General features: G+C 51.2%; 1 protein-coding gene across 2 annotated transcripts; it reads left to right on the top strand.

Moving 5' to 3' along the window:
* The first annotated feature begins 208 nt into the window (after positions 1-208).
* Positions 209-13,378, top strand: DNAJC17 (DnaJ heat shock protein family (Hsp40) member C17). Of its 2 annotated transcripts, none has more exons than XM_032974385.2 (11): positions 209-1,028; positions 2,603-2,672; positions 3,634-3,692; positions 4,323-4,410; positions 5,370-5,446; positions 6,041-6,137; positions 7,585-7,625; positions 8,386-8,463; positions 9,854-9,934; positions 11,146-11,274; positions 12,086-13,378. In XM_032974385.2, the coding sequence occupies exons 1-11, from the start codon at positions 945-947 to the stop codon at positions 12,200-12,202; spliced, it is 921 nt and encodes a 306-aa protein (XP_032830276.1). In that variant the 5' UTR covers positions 209-944; the 3' UTR covers positions 12,203-13,378. The 2 variants fall into 2 exon arrangements, with proteins under 2 accessions (XP_032830276.1, XP_032830277.1); XM_032974386.2 differs by having other exon boundaries at positions 212-1,028; positions 12,089-13,378.
* Positions 13,379-16,793: the final 3,415 nt, after the last annotated feature.

Here is a 16,793-nt window from a genome sequence, read left to right as displayed (position 1 = left end):
TATATATTTTGTTACTTTCAAGGCAACAGCGATTTTTGACGAACGTGTTGCATTTAGTTGTTATTATTTGTCGTGTTTGCACCAAAATCACAGAGCAAAATTAAATTTGTTCAACTTTCCAGAGGTGCTCGGTTTGTGGTGTTGCTGAGTTGCTGAGGTCCGCTCTGCCCCCCCCCCTCTGCCCTGTACCAAGATGGCCGCGCGTGGCCGCACCTCCCGGGCCGAGGCCTTCGTCGGCGCCCCGCGCTCCGCCTTCGAACCCCGCCGCCCGGGGCCGCGAGAGACGGCGCCGGTGACTCCACGCGGGGCTCGGCGCCGCTGACTCCACGCGGGGCTCGGCGCCGCTGACTCTACGCGGGGCTCGGCGCCGCTGACTTCACGCGGGGCTCGGCGCCGCTTCGCGAAGGCCGCGAGAGAAACGGGGAGAGGAGCGGGGCCGGGGAGAGGAACGGGGCCGGGGGGTGGTGGTGGGGACGAGAGCCGGGAAGGGAGAGCGAGACGGGCGCTGTTAGCGTGGAGACGCTGCTCGGCCGCGCGGGGGAGGGACACTCTTTGACTTGCGCGGTGAGGGGGTGGTGAGGAGTCGGCGGCAGGACTGCTGCTGTCACCGGGGTTCCTTTGTCTGGGGTGGTCAGCGGAGCAAAGGACGTGGCGGTGGGAAGAGCGACGCGGCTCTGTTTGGGAAGCGGTTGCAGGCCAGTGGCTGGCCTCGTGTCGCGCCGCCGGAGTCGGCGGGGGTGGTGGAGGAAGCGGTTCGTGGGGCCTGGAGGCCCAGGGTGGTGGTGGTGGTGCCCGCCAGGGTGCTGACAGCAACAAGTGTGACTTGGGGAGCCGGTGTTGGGACGGGCATACTGCTCGTGCGGTGGTTACTTGTGGGTGGTGTCAGGAGGGCACGAGGTGTTAGGTCGCTGTCGGCCCGGCCCGGCGCCGGGTTTGGCTGCCACATGGCCCCGAAAGACTCCAAAGATATCCTGCAGATGGATCTGTACGGCCTATTGGGTATCAAGGAGAACGCGTCTCCTAAGGAGGTACGTCTTTTTGCCTTGTGTCGGGGGGAAGGTACTAAAGCGATATCCCCTCCCCCCCCACCATTAATGTTTGTATGTTGAACTTCTTTCGCACCGTACGTAACCGAGCGTGCTTATCGGAGGCTCGGGTGAAACGTCCCAGACTGCTGCCGCCGCAGATTCGTGGCAAAGCGGTATCATGTACTAATAACCCCTCACTCTTAATCCTACACCATAACCCCTAAACCCAAACCTTAGCCCATAACCCTAAACTGTAAGCATAACCCGAAACCCAAACGCTCAAACCATAACTATTAACCCTAAAGTATAATCGTAACCCCTAATTATATTCATCCTAAACCATAACCCCTAAACTTAAATCATAATCCCTAAGCTTTAACCCAACATCCTAAGCCAACCCATAAACCATATCCCATAAAAGCTAACCCCTAACCATAACCTCAACCTCTAAACTCCAACCCTGAACTCTGAACCATACCAATAACCCCTGAAGCCAAATCCCCCCAAACCCTAAACCCCCAAACCCTGAACCCCAACCCTAAACCCCCAAACCCTAAACCCCAACCCTAAACCCCCCAACCTTAAACCCCCAAACCCTAAACCCCCCAACCCTAAACCCCCAAACCCTAAACCCCAACTCTAAACCCCCAAACCCTAAACCCCAACCCTAAACCCCCCAACCTTAAACCCCCAAACCCTAAACCCCCCAACCCTAAACCCCCAAACCCTAAACCCCCAAACCCTAAACCCCCAAACTCTAAACCCCCAACCCTAAACCCCCCAACCCTAAACCCCCAAACCCAAACCCTAAATTCCCAAACCCTAAACCCCAACCCTAAACCCCCCAACCTTAAACCCCCAACCCTAAACCCCCAACCCTAAACCCCCAAACCCTAAACCCCTAAACCCCCTAACCCTAAACCCCCTAACCCTAAACCCCCAAACCCTAAACCCCCCAACCTAAACCCCCAAACCCTAAACCCCAACCCTAAACCCCCAACCCTAAACCCCCAAACCCTAAACCCCAAACCCTAAACCCCTAAACCCCCAAACCCTAAACCCCCAAACCCTAAACCCCCAAACCCCAACCCTAAACCCCCTAACCCTAAACCCCCTAACCCTAAACCCCCAAACCCTAAACCCCAACCCTAAACCCCAATCCTAAACCCCCAACCCTAAACCCCCCAACCCTAAACCCCCTAACCCTAAACCCCCTAACCCTAAACCCCAAACCCTAAACCCCCCAACCCTAAACCCCCAACCCTAAACCCCCAAACCCTAAACCCCCTAACCCTAAACCCCCAAACCCTAAACCCCCCAACCCTAAACCCCCAAACCCTAAACCCCCAAACCCTAAACCCCCAAACCCTAAACCCCCAAACCCTAAACCCCCCAACCCTAAACCCCCAAACCCTAAACCCCCGAAACCCTAAATCCCCGAAACCCTTAATCCCGACCTCTTGTGGACGCCTCTATTTGGACAGCATATACAATAGGATAGTGGAGAAAGCTCCACGCAGACACTTTTGTCCGTGTAAGCATGAGTCGTGTGTGTACGTGTCTGTGTCTCCCAGATCAAGAAGGCGTACAGGAGAAAGGCGCTTGAGTGTCACCCGGACAAAAACCCAGACAACCCCAGTGCTGGTAAGGACTGATAACCCTCCTCCATCAGGGGGCCTACCTTCCTCCATCAGGGGGCCTACCCGCCTCCATCAGGTGGCCTACCCTCCTCCATCAGGGGGCCTACCTTCCTCCATCAGGGGGCCCTACCCTCCTCCATCAGGGGGCCTATCCTCCTTCATTAGCGGGCATGCCCTCCATCAGGGGGCCTACCCTCCTCCATCAGGGGGCACACCCTCCTCCATCAGGGGGCCCACCCTCCTCCATCAGGGGGCCTACCCCCCTCCATCAGGGGCATACCCTCCTCCATTAGGGGGCCTACCCTCCTCCATCAGGGGGCCTACCTTCCTCCATCAGGGGGCCCTACTCTCCTCCATCAGGGGGCCTACCCTCCTCCATAAGGTGGTCTACCCTTCTCCATCAGGGTGCCTACCCTCCTCCATCAGGGGGCCACCCCTCCTCTGTCAGGTGTCCTACCCTCAATTTCTACCCTGAAACGATTCACCTACCTGATGGTTTTCTGTATTGTCGCGATCCGGAGGGCAACTCGATGTTTTTCCTGCCTCGTTTTCATCGTCTCTTATGTGATGTTTCAACATTTTTCCCCGCTAGTTTGCACGGTTTTGTCGAGCTCCGTAAATTACCTTAAATCTTGACTTTGCTTATACCATGACATTCATTGAAATCACCCTTATTTTAACCGATTCTTCCGCATGCAGGGATTAATAATCCACCGGGTCTGTCTCGGTCAGCGAACTGGAAAATACATCCGCACCCCGGCACACCACACCCAGTATGCCCCTCTCTCGCTATGGACTGTGGCTATGACTGCAGTGACCTACCAGCGACCCGCGATATATTCGTTGAGAAAGTTGAGCCCTGCATGCTCGTATCGCGAGCTTGGGAATCGATTGCAAATGGATGCGTTGTTGATGTGTCTAGGGGGTGTGATGACGGTGTGTGCCCTGTGTTGCTGTGCCCACAGTGGAGCTGTTTCACGAGCTGTCCCGGGCCCTCGAAGTGCTGACGGACGCTGCAGCCAGGGTGAGGTGCAAAGGAAACGGGGCGGACGATAGTGGACTCTTTAGTGTGTGCTGGGAAAGGCGGCCGGGCATGGTGCTGGCCACCCACTCCCTCGTGTACCGTGCCTGTCTTCATAAGTGCTCGTTAACAGCACTTGCCCCAACAGTCTGTTAAGGCTGCACGGGGGATCTTTGTCTTTGTTGTGTCTGCATTGGTAAATCTATTGCGTTTTGTGCGTGGTGTGTTTGCGTTATCTGTTAGGCGTGCATAGACGTGTCTTTTTTGTGCCGTTTGGTTGAGTGTTGTGTTGTATTAGAATTGCTCATCGGTTGTGTGCTGTGTTTTCATTATTAATGTGTTGAGTGTGTTAATTATTTGCTGTGTGTTCATTGACATATGTGTTGTGTTTGCATTGATTATTTGTTACGTGTGCATGGGCATGTGTGCTTTTTTTTGTGTCGACCATCAGTTGCGTGTTGTGTCATTGAGTATCCGTTGTGTATACATGGACTTGTGTGTGTAAGGCACGTGTTAATACTCCCAGTGTTGTGTATTGAACGTATGTGTACTGTGTGAAGTGAGCAAGGGTGATGCGTGTGTCGTGTGTAATGTGTGTTTATGTCTGTGATGGGCCTGTGCACGCCTTCGCAGGCAGCCTATGATAAAGTGCAAAGGGCGAAACGTCTCGCAGCCGAAAGGACCAAGAATCTCGATGAAAAACGAAAGAAGGTGAAACTGGGTAAGTGTTATCATATTATTTACCCTTTATTTTGCTTTGCTTAAAGCCACTCTCGCAGCTGCCTTGCCAATCAACGCACGTCACTCCAGCGACATCCGTCACGTGCAATATCAGCATTTGTATTACTATGCCTCTTCACCTAGGAAACTCTGACTGGGGGGGGGGGGTGACATTGTGAAGCATAATCCCAACTGAGTAATTTGCAGGTAGTTTTTCACCACTGGAATGTTTTGGCTCAATACCGGTGACAATGAATGGATTTTTTTTATTTTGCCGTGGGAAGAAACTGGAGAACCCAGAGGAAACGCATGCAGAACTGGGGGAGACATAGAATCTCCACTTAGAAAAGTGCCCGAGGCAGGAATCGAATCCAGGCCCTTCTTGCTGCGAGGCACAAGCGTTATTACTCCACCACTCTGTAGTCTTTTTCCTGAATTATATCCCGATCTCGTCATGTTTTTGGATGCCAAGCATGGATGAGTTTTGATTGTGCTTGGACGGGTGACTGCCATAAACGTGGGGCTGCGCCCTACGTTATGGGCAGTGGAGCAAAAATCCATTCTTGTACTGTACTTCTATGCGACAAAGTCTATGCGCCCTGGCTTCACCAACCAGTACGGATCAGTGTGGTGAAACATGGCCGGATAACACGACCGGCACGAGGCATTTCTCAGACTTCGAAGTGACGCTGTGCTTGCTGCGAGAGGTGCTGAATGTAAATGTCTTCTTCTCGTGATAACATGGCATGAACAACCAGAATTGCAATAAAACAAAAGATGCCAACCAACTATCCAAATGTCATTGTCTAAGTGCTGGGGTGCGTATATATTTTTGCACCTCCGGTTAGCACGGTTGGCTACGTACGGTGCATTCATAAGTGTGACTGGCATTCATAAGTGTGACTGGCAGCGGGAAACTGATGAACTCGGGTAAGACAAACCCCGGCGTTTGTCTTTCAGACCTGGAATCGAAAGAGAGCAATGCGTGGAGCAGCCGAGAGGAGCAGGAAGCGGCAGCGAAGCGGCTTCAGGAAGAGGTGCGGTCACCAAGTTACTCGCAATATCAATGTGGCAATCCCAATGTCACTCGAAATCCCAGTGACACCATCCGAGTGTCACAATCCCAGTGTCACAATCCCAGTGTCACTCGCAATCCCAGTGACACCATCCCAGTGTCACTCACAATCCCAGTGCGACTTACAATCCCCACGACATTTACAATCTCGGTGTCACTCACAATTCCTTTGCATCAATCCCACTGTCACAATCCCTGTGTTACAATCCCCATGTCATTCACAATCCCTGTGTTACAATCCCAGTGTTACACACAATCCCAGTCTCGTAATCCCGATGTCACTCAAAATCCCGGGGTCACTCAAAATCCCGGTTTCACAATCCCAAACTTGACCTATTCAGAAGTAGCTCTGTGAAATCCACTTCCGTGGGCCATTCTCAAACATGAAGGGTTGCACTGCTTTGTGAGAGTTCCGAATGGACAGTTTGTCTCTTGAGATGACACCGATAGCACAGTTGGATTCAAGTTGGGTGAGAAGTCTTAAAATAGATATGTGTACGGTTTATGCAAAAGCAGCAATTTAATAAACCTCTCGAATTGATGCTATCACTTGCAGATCGAGCGACTGAGAGAGGAGGGATCGCGCCAACTGGAGGAGGAGCAGAAGCTGATCCGAGAGCAAATTCGGCGACAGAAGGAGCAGAGCGGGCAAGGTAAACCGATCCCTGAGCCTGGTCACTCACGAACACAAACCACACTGAGAAATAAGAACGGATTTGACCTATTCTGGAAATTAAAGCGGAGTTGTTAAGATGTTTAAACACCGAATAGATACATTTTTCAAGGAATCAAGTAACGCATTAACCACACGTACTTGTGGTGAACATGCAAACAAACATGCTCTGATAATATATGCCTTGTCGTTGATACAGCTGCTCAACCCGAGCCGTAAATTCTCTGACACGTGCATTGTCTTTGTCCTGTTTGCCTTTTGGCGTTCTCTGGTCTGACACTGTTGAGACTAGGCCGTAAAGAAGGCCGTCTCTCTGGTGTAGCCCAATCAGTTTCTAAGACAATTATCAGAGCATGTTTGCTGTATTTTCACCACAAGTACGTGTGGTTAATGCAGACTCCATTCCTGACAAAAAGTATGTATTTGGTGTTTGAACATCTTAACACCTGTTTTATTGCCAGCAATGGTGGAACCTGTTCTTATTTTTCATACTTTGATACTGGCAAAAAAGGTCGCATGGTACAACCCACACTAGCCCTGGCTCAAACGCCAACTACACTGCCACACCGAGCACAGACTGCCAAGCCTAACCACTAAACTAATGTATGTGTGTGTAACTTCTTCTTTGGTTCTTTCGGCAAAGTCACGTAGAATGAGAATAAAATAATAAATTAATGAAATAAAATAACACAATAAAATTCTCACGGCGTGTAACTTCTTTCGCGCCGTACGTAGTCAACCGTGCTAATCGGAGCACTGACGGCCTTCTGATTGGACCACGTGTCTTTGTATGCGCGTGTGTATATGTATATGTGTGTAGGTCGTGGGGAGCGGGAGTGTCGTGGTTAGCGCGTTCTATAATCTGGCGACTCAAGTTTTATTCCCGCTCACGGCCAACATCGGTGACGATTATTTGAACCGGTCCTGGGCCTCCCCTAGGTCGACTCGGCCTCAAATGAGTACCTGGTGCGGTGTGTAAACATCAACACTAGGGAGACAAAGGCGGTCGGGCGTGGTGCCGGCCACCCACCCCTTGGTGTACCGTTCCGGCCTTCATAGGTGCTCGCTAACAGCACTTGCCCCAACAGTCTGTTTAGGTTATACGGGGGATCTTTGTCTTTGTGTGTAGGTCGCCTCAGCCTTAAATGAGTACCTGGTGCCGTGTGTAAAACATCAACACTGGGTAGACAAAGGCGGCTGCTTGGTGGTGCTAACCACACCGCCCCTTGTGCGCCGTGTTGGTCTTAATGGGTGCTCGCTAACAGCACTTGCCCCAACAGTCTGTTATAAGCTGTATGGGAATCTTTGTTCCTATCGACCATCTTCACGTGCGCTGCTTGTTTTCCAGCTCCTACAATCGACTTTGCACCATTCTGTGTGCCGTTTGTGCCTAACCAATGTGTTGTTATCACTTGTATTCTTTACAGGCCTCTCCACATCCACACATCAAGTTACACCCAAGCTGAAGGTCAGTTTCACGCTTGATTTTATGTCAGGCACGCAAACGTGTCATCTGATGCCAATTTTTTGGTACTCATTTAAGCCCGAGTTGACCTAGGGGAGACCCAGAACCAGTTTCTGATATCGCCCACCGCTGATGTTAACCGTGACCAGGAACCAAATGCAGGTCATCAGATTTGTAACGCAGTAATGCGCTATTTACTACATCTCCACTCCCGAGCTCTTCAGGCGCCAAGGTGGCGAGATGTTAACTACCTCGCCTGGTATACAGGAGGTCATGGGTTCAATCCCGACACGTACGCCTGTTAATTTGGAGTTTGCATGTTCTCCCCGTGGTTGCGTGGACTTTTGTCCGGGTTCTCCAGTTTTTTTCTCCTCTACATTATCAAACATGCATTGAGAATATTTGGCTGTCATACATTTCCACGTGATAGGCCGATTCATTGAAATATCACTTGTAGCTCAGTGGGCCTTTCCTGTTAAAATACAAAAAATAGTTTTACTTTAGTTTCTATAGTAGGCCGAGAGTAGGCCATCGTGTGCTGGCATCATGGCCCAAATTTGCCGTATTTGAAAAGTTACCTGTCCCTCGCCACCACTCACCACATCCTCACCCCTCCTCACCACCCTGGTGGTTCCTCCCACCACCGTCCCCATGCCCCCACCCCCCTCTCCCGCTGTCCTCTCACAATGATTAAACTCTTAACGACACCGACACAAGAAAATAAACTGTGTATGCTGTCGCTTGTGCTGCCGCTGCCTTCCAGGTGAAATGGAAGAGCAAGAAGGATGACGAATCGAACGGCGGATACTCGAAGCAACAGCTGATGGTCATCTTTCAGAAGGTGGGTGGTGGCTGGACCACTCGTGAAGCAGCGCACTGCCAGGCAGCTGGGGGGAGGGTGACGATTGTGAAGTCGTGGAGCTCAATTAAACTATACAACTAAACTGTTTTTAATTTTGCCAGGTAAGGCCCACCGAGCTGTATAACTCTTTTTAAGAAGCGACCTGGCCATCGCAAATGATAGCTCAACGAAATGGCTTATCACGTCGAAATTTATAGCAGCCAAATACTCTAGACACATGTTGATCGTAAATATGGATTGGAAAAACCAGAGGACCCAGAGAAAAATTAATGCGACCATGGAGAGAGACACCGCAAACTCCGTATATACAGCAGCAGCAGGTGTCAGGGTCGGGATCGAACCCACGACCTCCTGTATACCAGGCGAAGCAGTTAACATCTCACCACATAGAGAGAGAGACACGCAAACTCCAAATATACAGCAGCAGCAGGTGTCAGGGTTGGGATCGAACCCACGACCTCCTGTACACCAGGCGAAGCAGTTAACATCTCACCACATAGAGAGAGAGACACGCAAACTCCAAATATACAGCAGCAGCAGGTGTCAGGGTTGGGTTCGAACCCACGACCTCCTGTATACCAGGCGAAGCAGTTAACATCTCACCACATAGAGAGAGAGACACGCAAACTCCAAATATACAGCAGCAGGTGTCAGGGTCGGGATCGAACCCACGACCTCCTGTATACCAGGCGAAGCAGTTAACATCTCACCACATAGAGAGAGAGACACGCAAACTCCAAATATACAGCAGCAGGTGTCAGGGTTGGGATCGAACCCACGACCTCCTGTATACCAGGCGAAGCAGTTAACATCTCGCCACCGCGGCACCCTAATCATCTACGTGTGACCCATGTCGTGCAGCGGGTGGTGACACAGCCCAGCGGTGGCACCTTCGCCGCTCTTTGCAGATGTTCATCGATGTGATCCGGCAGGTCCCCCTGGTTAATACTGCGGTTTTACTGACCTTGAGATAGGCGCGCCGCCTGCTTCACAGTAGACATTAAAGATCCCCGTGATGTAATTCGAAACTAGTAGGCCGCTGTGTGCCGGCATAATGGTTCAATTTTGGCAAATTCGGCAATTTTCGTGCAAATAAACTCGGTTGGGATTCCACACAGCAGCAACATCACTCCCAGCTACAAAACTACAGCAGACCGCGCCTGTGACACACGGCGTCTCTCCGTGATGATCGCCTTGCGCTATAAGAATGGCGCTCATACCAAACGCGCTCCATTCTTTTTTAGGCCGTCTCATAACAGTGCTGACGCTCTTTATAATGATGGTGATGATGAGGATGGTGAAGATGTTTATTATTATTATTATGAAGACGATGACGATACTGACGATGATACTCGTGATTGCCGCGCAGTACGGTGAGGTTATGAACCTTCTCATATCCGCCAAGAAGAAAGGATCAGCAATCGTCGAGTTTGCTTCGCCCAAGAGCGCGGTAAGATGCTGTCTGCTGTGGCACGCTGTGTTACCCCGTGCGGTGCTGTGCTACCCTGTGCGGTGCTGTGCTACCCTGTGCGGTGCTGTGCTACCCTGTGCTGTGCTACCCTGTGCTGTGCTACCCTGTGCTGTGCTACCCCGTGCGGTGCTGTGCTACCCTGTGCGGTGCTGTGCTACCCCGTGCGGTGCTGTGCTACCCTGTGCTGTGCTACCCTGTGCGGTGCTGTGCTACCCCGTGCGGTGCTGTGCTACCCTGTGCTGTGCTACCCTGTGCGGTGCTGTGCTACCCCGTGCGGTGCTGTGCTACCCTGTGCTGTGCTACCCTGTGCGGTGCTGTGCTACCCTGTGCTGTGCTACCCTTTGCTGTGTTACCCCTTGCGGTGCTGTGCTACCCCGTGCGGTGCTGTGCTACCCTGTGCGGTGCTGTGCTACCCTGTGCGGTGCTGTGCTACCCTGTGCGGTGCTGTGCCGAGCGAAATGCCGCGCCGCGGTGCTGTTACTTGCAACGCGCGGTGAGATTGTTCTGTTTCGAGATGGCTGCCACGTGGTCGCCTGTGACCGAATCACACACTAATATCGTCAGATCTCGGAAGCTGAGCAATGGTTGAGCCTGGATACTGCCCGGATTGCTGCTGTGCGGCTGTGTGGTGGGCAGCAGAGGCGATAGTCATAGTTGCGCTGTACTTCAATACGTTTGTGTCTAGGCTGCCCACCTTTATCAACGCTCCCCGACCAGAGTGGTGAAGTATGGTGAAATAACCCCGACGACACACACGGTGTGGGGAAGCCCTCATCCAGCAGTGGACTAACTAAGGGCTGTACATGTACACGCTATGTGGTGGTGCTGTGTTGAGTGATACAGTGAGATAGCCACTGTGTGTCCATGCTGTATGGAGTAACTCTCTGCATGAGTTATCTACTGTGTGTCCATGCTGTATAGAATAACTCTCTCTATGAGTTATCTAGTATATGTCCATGCTGTATAGAATAACTCTCTCTATGAGTTATCTACTATGTGTTCATGTTGTACAGAGTACCTCTCCATAAGTTACATGCCATATGTCTATGCTGTACGGAGTAACTCTGTGAGTTAGCTGCTCTGTGGTCGTGCTGTAGCTGCATTGAGCTCGCCGCGGTGCCGTCGCACAGTGGCGGGAGGCTCGTCGCGCCGTGACACCGCCGTGCCCGTCGCCTTCGTCGTCCCACTAGGATTTGGCGGCACGGAACGAGCTGGGCCTTGCGCAGAACCCCATCTCGGTGTCGTGGCTGGAGGGCCGTCCTCCTGGGTTCTCCAGCTCCTCCCGCCCTCCCTCCGGCCCCACCAGTAGCACCGCCCAGGTAAACTGTGCTGCTGCCCTTCTTACTCCTTCCGTCATTCACGCTGCCCAGCCGGGTTTCGTTGGCGACAGGGTGGTTGACGCAGTGGCAGCCGCTTGTGCCTCGCAGCAAGATGGCGACTGGGTTCCATCCCCGGTTCGGGCGCCTTTCTGTGTGAAGCTTGTATGTTCTTCCTCCCTGTTTTGCAGAATGTGAGCGAGTGGAGTTTGTATGTTCTATACTCTTTGGTTCTATTCGGTAAAGTCACGTAGGTAAAAAATAAAACAACAAAAATCACGACGTTTCGACCACAACACAAGCGGCCTTCATCAGGTGAAGGGACCAGACTGTCTCGAGGACAGCGCCGAGACAGTCTGGTCCCTTCACCTGATGAAGGCCGCTTGTGTTGTGGTCGAAAAGTCGTGATTTTTTGTTGTTTTATTTTTTTTACCTACGTGACTTTACCGAATAGAACCAAAGAGTATGGATCCTTGCAGTCACGAAAGCTTCAAATCTAGAATTTGTATGTTCTCTCTCTCCCGCTTTTCTGCATTAGTTTCCTCCGGGTTCTCCGGTTTGCTCCCGTAACAAAAAAAACAAGAACCCATACAATGAAACTGGAATCGGCAAAAAACAACCTCATGCTGAACATGTTTACTGCAAATTACTCAATTGGGATTACACACAGCCAGTTTGACCCCGTGCCCCCATGTCTCCATGTGTTTGTGTTCCTTTGTCCCCATGTCCCTATGCCCCTTTGTTCCCGTGTCGCCATGTCCTCGTGTCTCCATGTGTTTGTGTTCCTGTGTCCCTTTGTCCCCCTTGTCTCCAGCAGCCCGTGGAGCGAGACTTTGAGTCGGTGGTGATGATGAGGATGCGTCAGGCGGCGGAGAGACAGCGACTCATAGACGAGATCCGTCGCGAAGAGGAGGAGGCGGGGGAGCTCTGAGGAATGGTGCGAGTGTCTTAAGAGGTGTGTGTGCATGTGTATGTGGTGAGCGGTAGTTTAGTGGTTAGCTAGTTTAGCGGTTAGCTAAACTACCACTGGCTAAACTACCAGTGGTGATTATCTGAACTGGTCCTGGGCCTCCCCTAGATCGACTCAGCCTCCCCTAGTGTGTCGTGCCGGCCTTGATAGGTGCTCGCTAACAGCACTTCCCCAACAGTCTGGAAAAGGCTATGGGGGGGGGGTGGTGGATCATTGTGTGTGTGTGTGTATGCGTGAGAATGATGGAGTGAATCTGTGCGTGAGGGTGTGTGTGTCAATGAGTTGGTGTAAATGTGAGGATAATGGAGCGAATCTGTGCGTGTTTTGTGTTGGCATCTGTGTAGTGTGTGTGTTTATATAAGGTTTTTGTGTGTGTATGTGGGGAGGGGGTCGTATAGTGGTTAGGGCAACTGTGCCACCTTTGTTACTCGAGTTCATTTTCCGGCCATAGCGAACATGAGTGGCAATTATCTGAACCTGCCTGAGGTTTACTCAGCCTCAAGTGAGTACCCGGTGTGGTCTGTAAACATCAACACCGGACAATAAAGGTAGCTAGGTCTGACTACACCACTTCTACCAGTGCCCCGCAAGCCTTAATAGGTGCTCGCTAACAGAACCTGCCCCAACAAGGCTATGCTGAGAATATTTGTTATGTGCGTGGGTATACATGTGTTGGGTGTGTAGTGTAGCGGTTAGCGCGCTGCGCTACGAACCTGGTGACCCGGGTTTGATTCCCGCTCACGGCCAACATCAGTGACGAGTATCTGAACCGGTCCTGGGCCTTCCCTAGGTCGACTCAGCCTCAAATGAGTACCTGATGCAATGTGTAAACATCGCCACTAGGGAGACAAAGGCGCCGAGCGTGGTGTTGGCCACCCACCCCCTCGTGTGCCGTGCAGGCCTTTATAGGTGCTCGCTAACAACACTTGTCCCTACTGTCTGCTAAGGTTTACAGGGGATCTTTGTTTTTATCTTTGTTTTGCGCACAGCTACGCATGTGTGTTGGGATGTGTGTGTGCATTTCTACACTCAAGACAACATTGCAAGAATTTTTTAAACGTTTATTTTTTAGTTAATAGACTGAGCGAACCATTTTTGTTCATCTGCCCTGACAATTCACAATAAACTTCAACAGCAGCAGCGTCGTACGATCCCATGTCTTGATGGGGTTTGGGTAACAGTGCAGCTGGCAAGCACTGGCCCGGAAGGATGGCGTTCCTAAAATTGTATTTTCTTTTGTGTGGCAACACCAACGTTGGGGTTTGTTTTATTTTACGCCGTCAAACAGTAGAAGTGTCAGCAGCGCGACTCATAGCCTCCTCTCTCCACCAAAGACCAACGTCGTCACTGCTGTGCGTCGACTCTCCAGTGGCGGCCCCCCCCATGTCTCTCTTGGCTCCCGTCACCCTGCACGACAACTCGCGGTAGAACTCGCCACGACAGCACGACTCGCGACGACCTCCTCTCGACAGCAAGGACCAGCGCCGCCGCTGCCGGGTGTCCTCTCTCTGTGACAGCCCCCTCTGGGACGTGCGGCGGCCGCCAGCGGGATTCCCTCTGCACCGACTTCTAAGAGACACTTATAGCCCCCCCCCCTTCACCTCCTTCGCCCCGGCTTTTGAGTGACACTGAGCTTGACTCCGCACCTCGGGAGTTACGGTCACTCGCATCATTTTCACGTTACGAATTGCATCATTGTTACCATTTCTGTCCAGTTGACTCGAGAGCCGGGACACGTTGAGGCCTGTATTCACACTGCTGGCCCTGGCCATGCTCAGGATTTCCAAGAGGCCATCTTGAGCCAAGCCACAGCTGAGCTGTTCACTTTTGCGTCTTTGGAAGCAACTGAACGGCTCAAACCCAAGCTGGACCAAGCCAGAGCCGAGCTGTGACGAAGGATCTGTGGCCCCCTGCGTGCACTGCTGCCAACCTGGGCTTGAATCTGGGTTTCGGCTGCCTGTGACGAAGCCTGGTTTTCTCGTGTAGCAAGTTGATGGGTCTTCGTACCGCACTGCGCGGTTGTCCGCTCGCTCTGGACGAGAATGACTCGAGAAGGGCGATGAGAAACCACAGACAAGCGGGAATGGCAGCTGCCAGGTGCCACATCCCCCACTCCCCCAAGCTCTGCCATCCTCTATATTTTAAGCTGTTATTGGCCAATTAATGAGTATTTCCACGTGGGAGTATACCGGAACACCTGGAAAAAAAACCCACGCGTGCAAGGGGGCAAAACTATCCCATGCAGCAGAAGGGACAGATGGAGATTAGTCCACGTTTGCTGTACCGTTTCCTGGAAAGCCAGGGTATTGCACCTCGATGCCAATGGAATTTCACAGCATTTGTGCGATCCACAAACATGTGTGAGCTGCCTTGGATGTGAAGAGACATGTTTATCTATGGGAAGGAGGCCTATATATGTGCTAACTTCACATGATGACGCTCCACGATTGTCTTAATGTTAATTGCATTGTATATTTTTGTGAACAGAGCCTCACCGCCATCTGGCTTCAGGTGTTCCCCTTGTGACGCAGTAGAAATGCTCTTCAGAGGGCCACTCTCATGGCCCCATCGTCGCCTACATCTGACTTGAGGCCTTCCCCTTTGGTCGTCCGTCTCGAGAGCCCGCCTTCATCCTGCACGCGCGTCCCGATTGAACCTACGTCGCCGGATGGCAGTACCACGCCGGTGGGTTCGTGAACCCGGTGGGCTCCCCTCGCGCTCATCTGTGGGTTTTCTCTGGTCCAATGGCAAAACTAAATACGGCAAAAGGTGAAGCATCGTCTTGAGAAGGAGCCTTGTGACTTTCTGAGCCTTGTCGTGGATTAACGGAGAGTTATTTATGATTCATGACGACTTCGGAGAACCACGGTTTAATGATGGCTTATTTTATTTGGATTGAACCCATTTTATCGGTCGCGGCAGAGGACGTGCGTACATGCAGGAAGGATTGGTAGATCTGGAGATCGCGCCCGCTGGGTTGGCTTCGTTTCCGAAAATGATGGCTTTTCAAGTCAGAGCACACGCGTTTGTCACTCCGTGACCTTTACAGCGAGTAAAACCTCTTCAGGTGGAGTGGAATTCCTTCTGAGAGACTGACACAGACACACACACAAGACAAAGCCCGCCACGGTCACCCCCTGTATAGCCACAGACTAATGGGGCAAGTGTTGTTCGCGAGCAGCACCTGTAAAGAAAGTGGGCTGCTGGTGGTGTGACTCGCACTATGCCCAGCCACCTTTGTCACCCCTCCAGTTTACATGTTTACACACCGTACCCAGGTCAACCCTGGGCAGGACCAGCGCCGGTTCAGATGTTCGCCACTGTTATTGGCCGTGGCTGCGGGTATGGACCTCGGGTCGTCAAGCTCGTAGCGCGGTGCGCTAAGCATTGCGCCACCGCTCCCGAATTTGTTTATGTATACACACAGCCTAACAATGCAGAATAACGTCATAAATCACGTGTTGTATCACTTGCACATGCACACGACACGTACGCAATCACGAACAGATTAACTGCATCGTTACTCATGCACGCACGGGACATGTCTCAGATTTTATGATAACGCAGTCGTTATTCTTTGGCAGAAGGGTGCTGGCGCAGTGGCAATGCTCGCGCCTCGCAGTCAGAAGCACATGGGTTCGATTCCAGGGCTCGGACTCCTCTCTATGTTGAGTTTGTATGTTCTCCCCTGTTCTGCCATGGGTGTTTTTCCTCTGAGATCTCCCAGTTCCCTTTCACAGCAAAAAAAACCATAAAAACAATGTAAAAAAAAAAACATTGAACAATGTAAAAAACCCCATAAGAACAATGTAAAAAACCATAATAACAATGTAAAAAACCCCATAAGAACAATGTAAGCATCATATTCTTAGCTCTTTCGGTAAAGTCACGTTGAAGAGAAACAATAAAATAATAAAATATATATAAAACAAGAAAAATTCTCACGACGTTTCGACCATAACACAAACGGTCATCATCAGATGTGAAAAACCAACGGCAAGAAACATTTGAAAGACGTGGCGGTTTGCATTTAAGATGTGATTCCGGACATACAGTACCCTGGTGTCTACAAACTAAGTTGCCTCTGTGGTAGTAGTTACATTGGAGAAACCAAACGCCATGTCTCGGACCGCATTTGTGAACACAAAGCAGACCTTAAACACGGTAGGACCAACACCTCGGTCGTGGCAGATCATTGTTATAATTCAGTCGGCTCACATGACATTGACTTCTCCAGGACAGAGGTTCTTTGTAAGCCATCTGGCTACCATGAGAGATTCGTTCATGAGGCTATCCACATATACAAGTACAGAGACAATTTCAACCGAGAAGATGGATTCTGGCTTAGCAATCATTGGAAGGATTTGATAAACCATTTCAGGTCTTAATTGATTGTTCACGCTTACGGTGGCTTTCAGACAGCATACATTAATTTTTTGTCTCCCCCCTCCTCTTTTCAGAACGTAGATGGACTCGTCCTTCTAAATAAACTGCCAAATCGCTGCCTGTGGCGCTGTGTTTTTTATAAATGAATAAATACACCGTTAATAAA

Source organism: Petromyzon marinus, chromosome 53 (assembly GCF_048934315.1).
Source record: "Petromyzon marinus isolate PM22_M1 ecotype Great Lakes invasive population chromosome 53, UKy_Petmar_22M1.pri1.0, whole genome shotgun sequence".
NCBI classification, from domain to species: Eukaryota; Metazoa; Chordata; class Hyperoartia; order Petromyzontiformes; family Petromyzontidae; genus Petromyzon; species Petromyzon marinus.
This window is presented reverse-complemented; position numbering and strand designations above follow the sequence as displayed.

Bases quoted from the DNA above. Each gene is read 5' to 3' on its own strand.
- DNAJC17 (XM_032974385.2), top strand. From the start codon at position 945: ATGGCCCCGAAAGACTCCAAAGATATCCTGCAGATGGATCTGTACGGC. The intron at 1,029-2,602 runs GTACGTCTTTTT...TGTGTCTCCCAG, and splicing joins AGAACGCGTCTCCTAAGGAG to ATCAAGAAGGCGTACAGGAG. The intron at 11,275-12,085 runs GTAAACTGTGCT...CCTTGTCTCCAG, and splicing joins CCACCAGTAGCACCGCCCAG to CAGCCCGTGGAGCGAGACTT.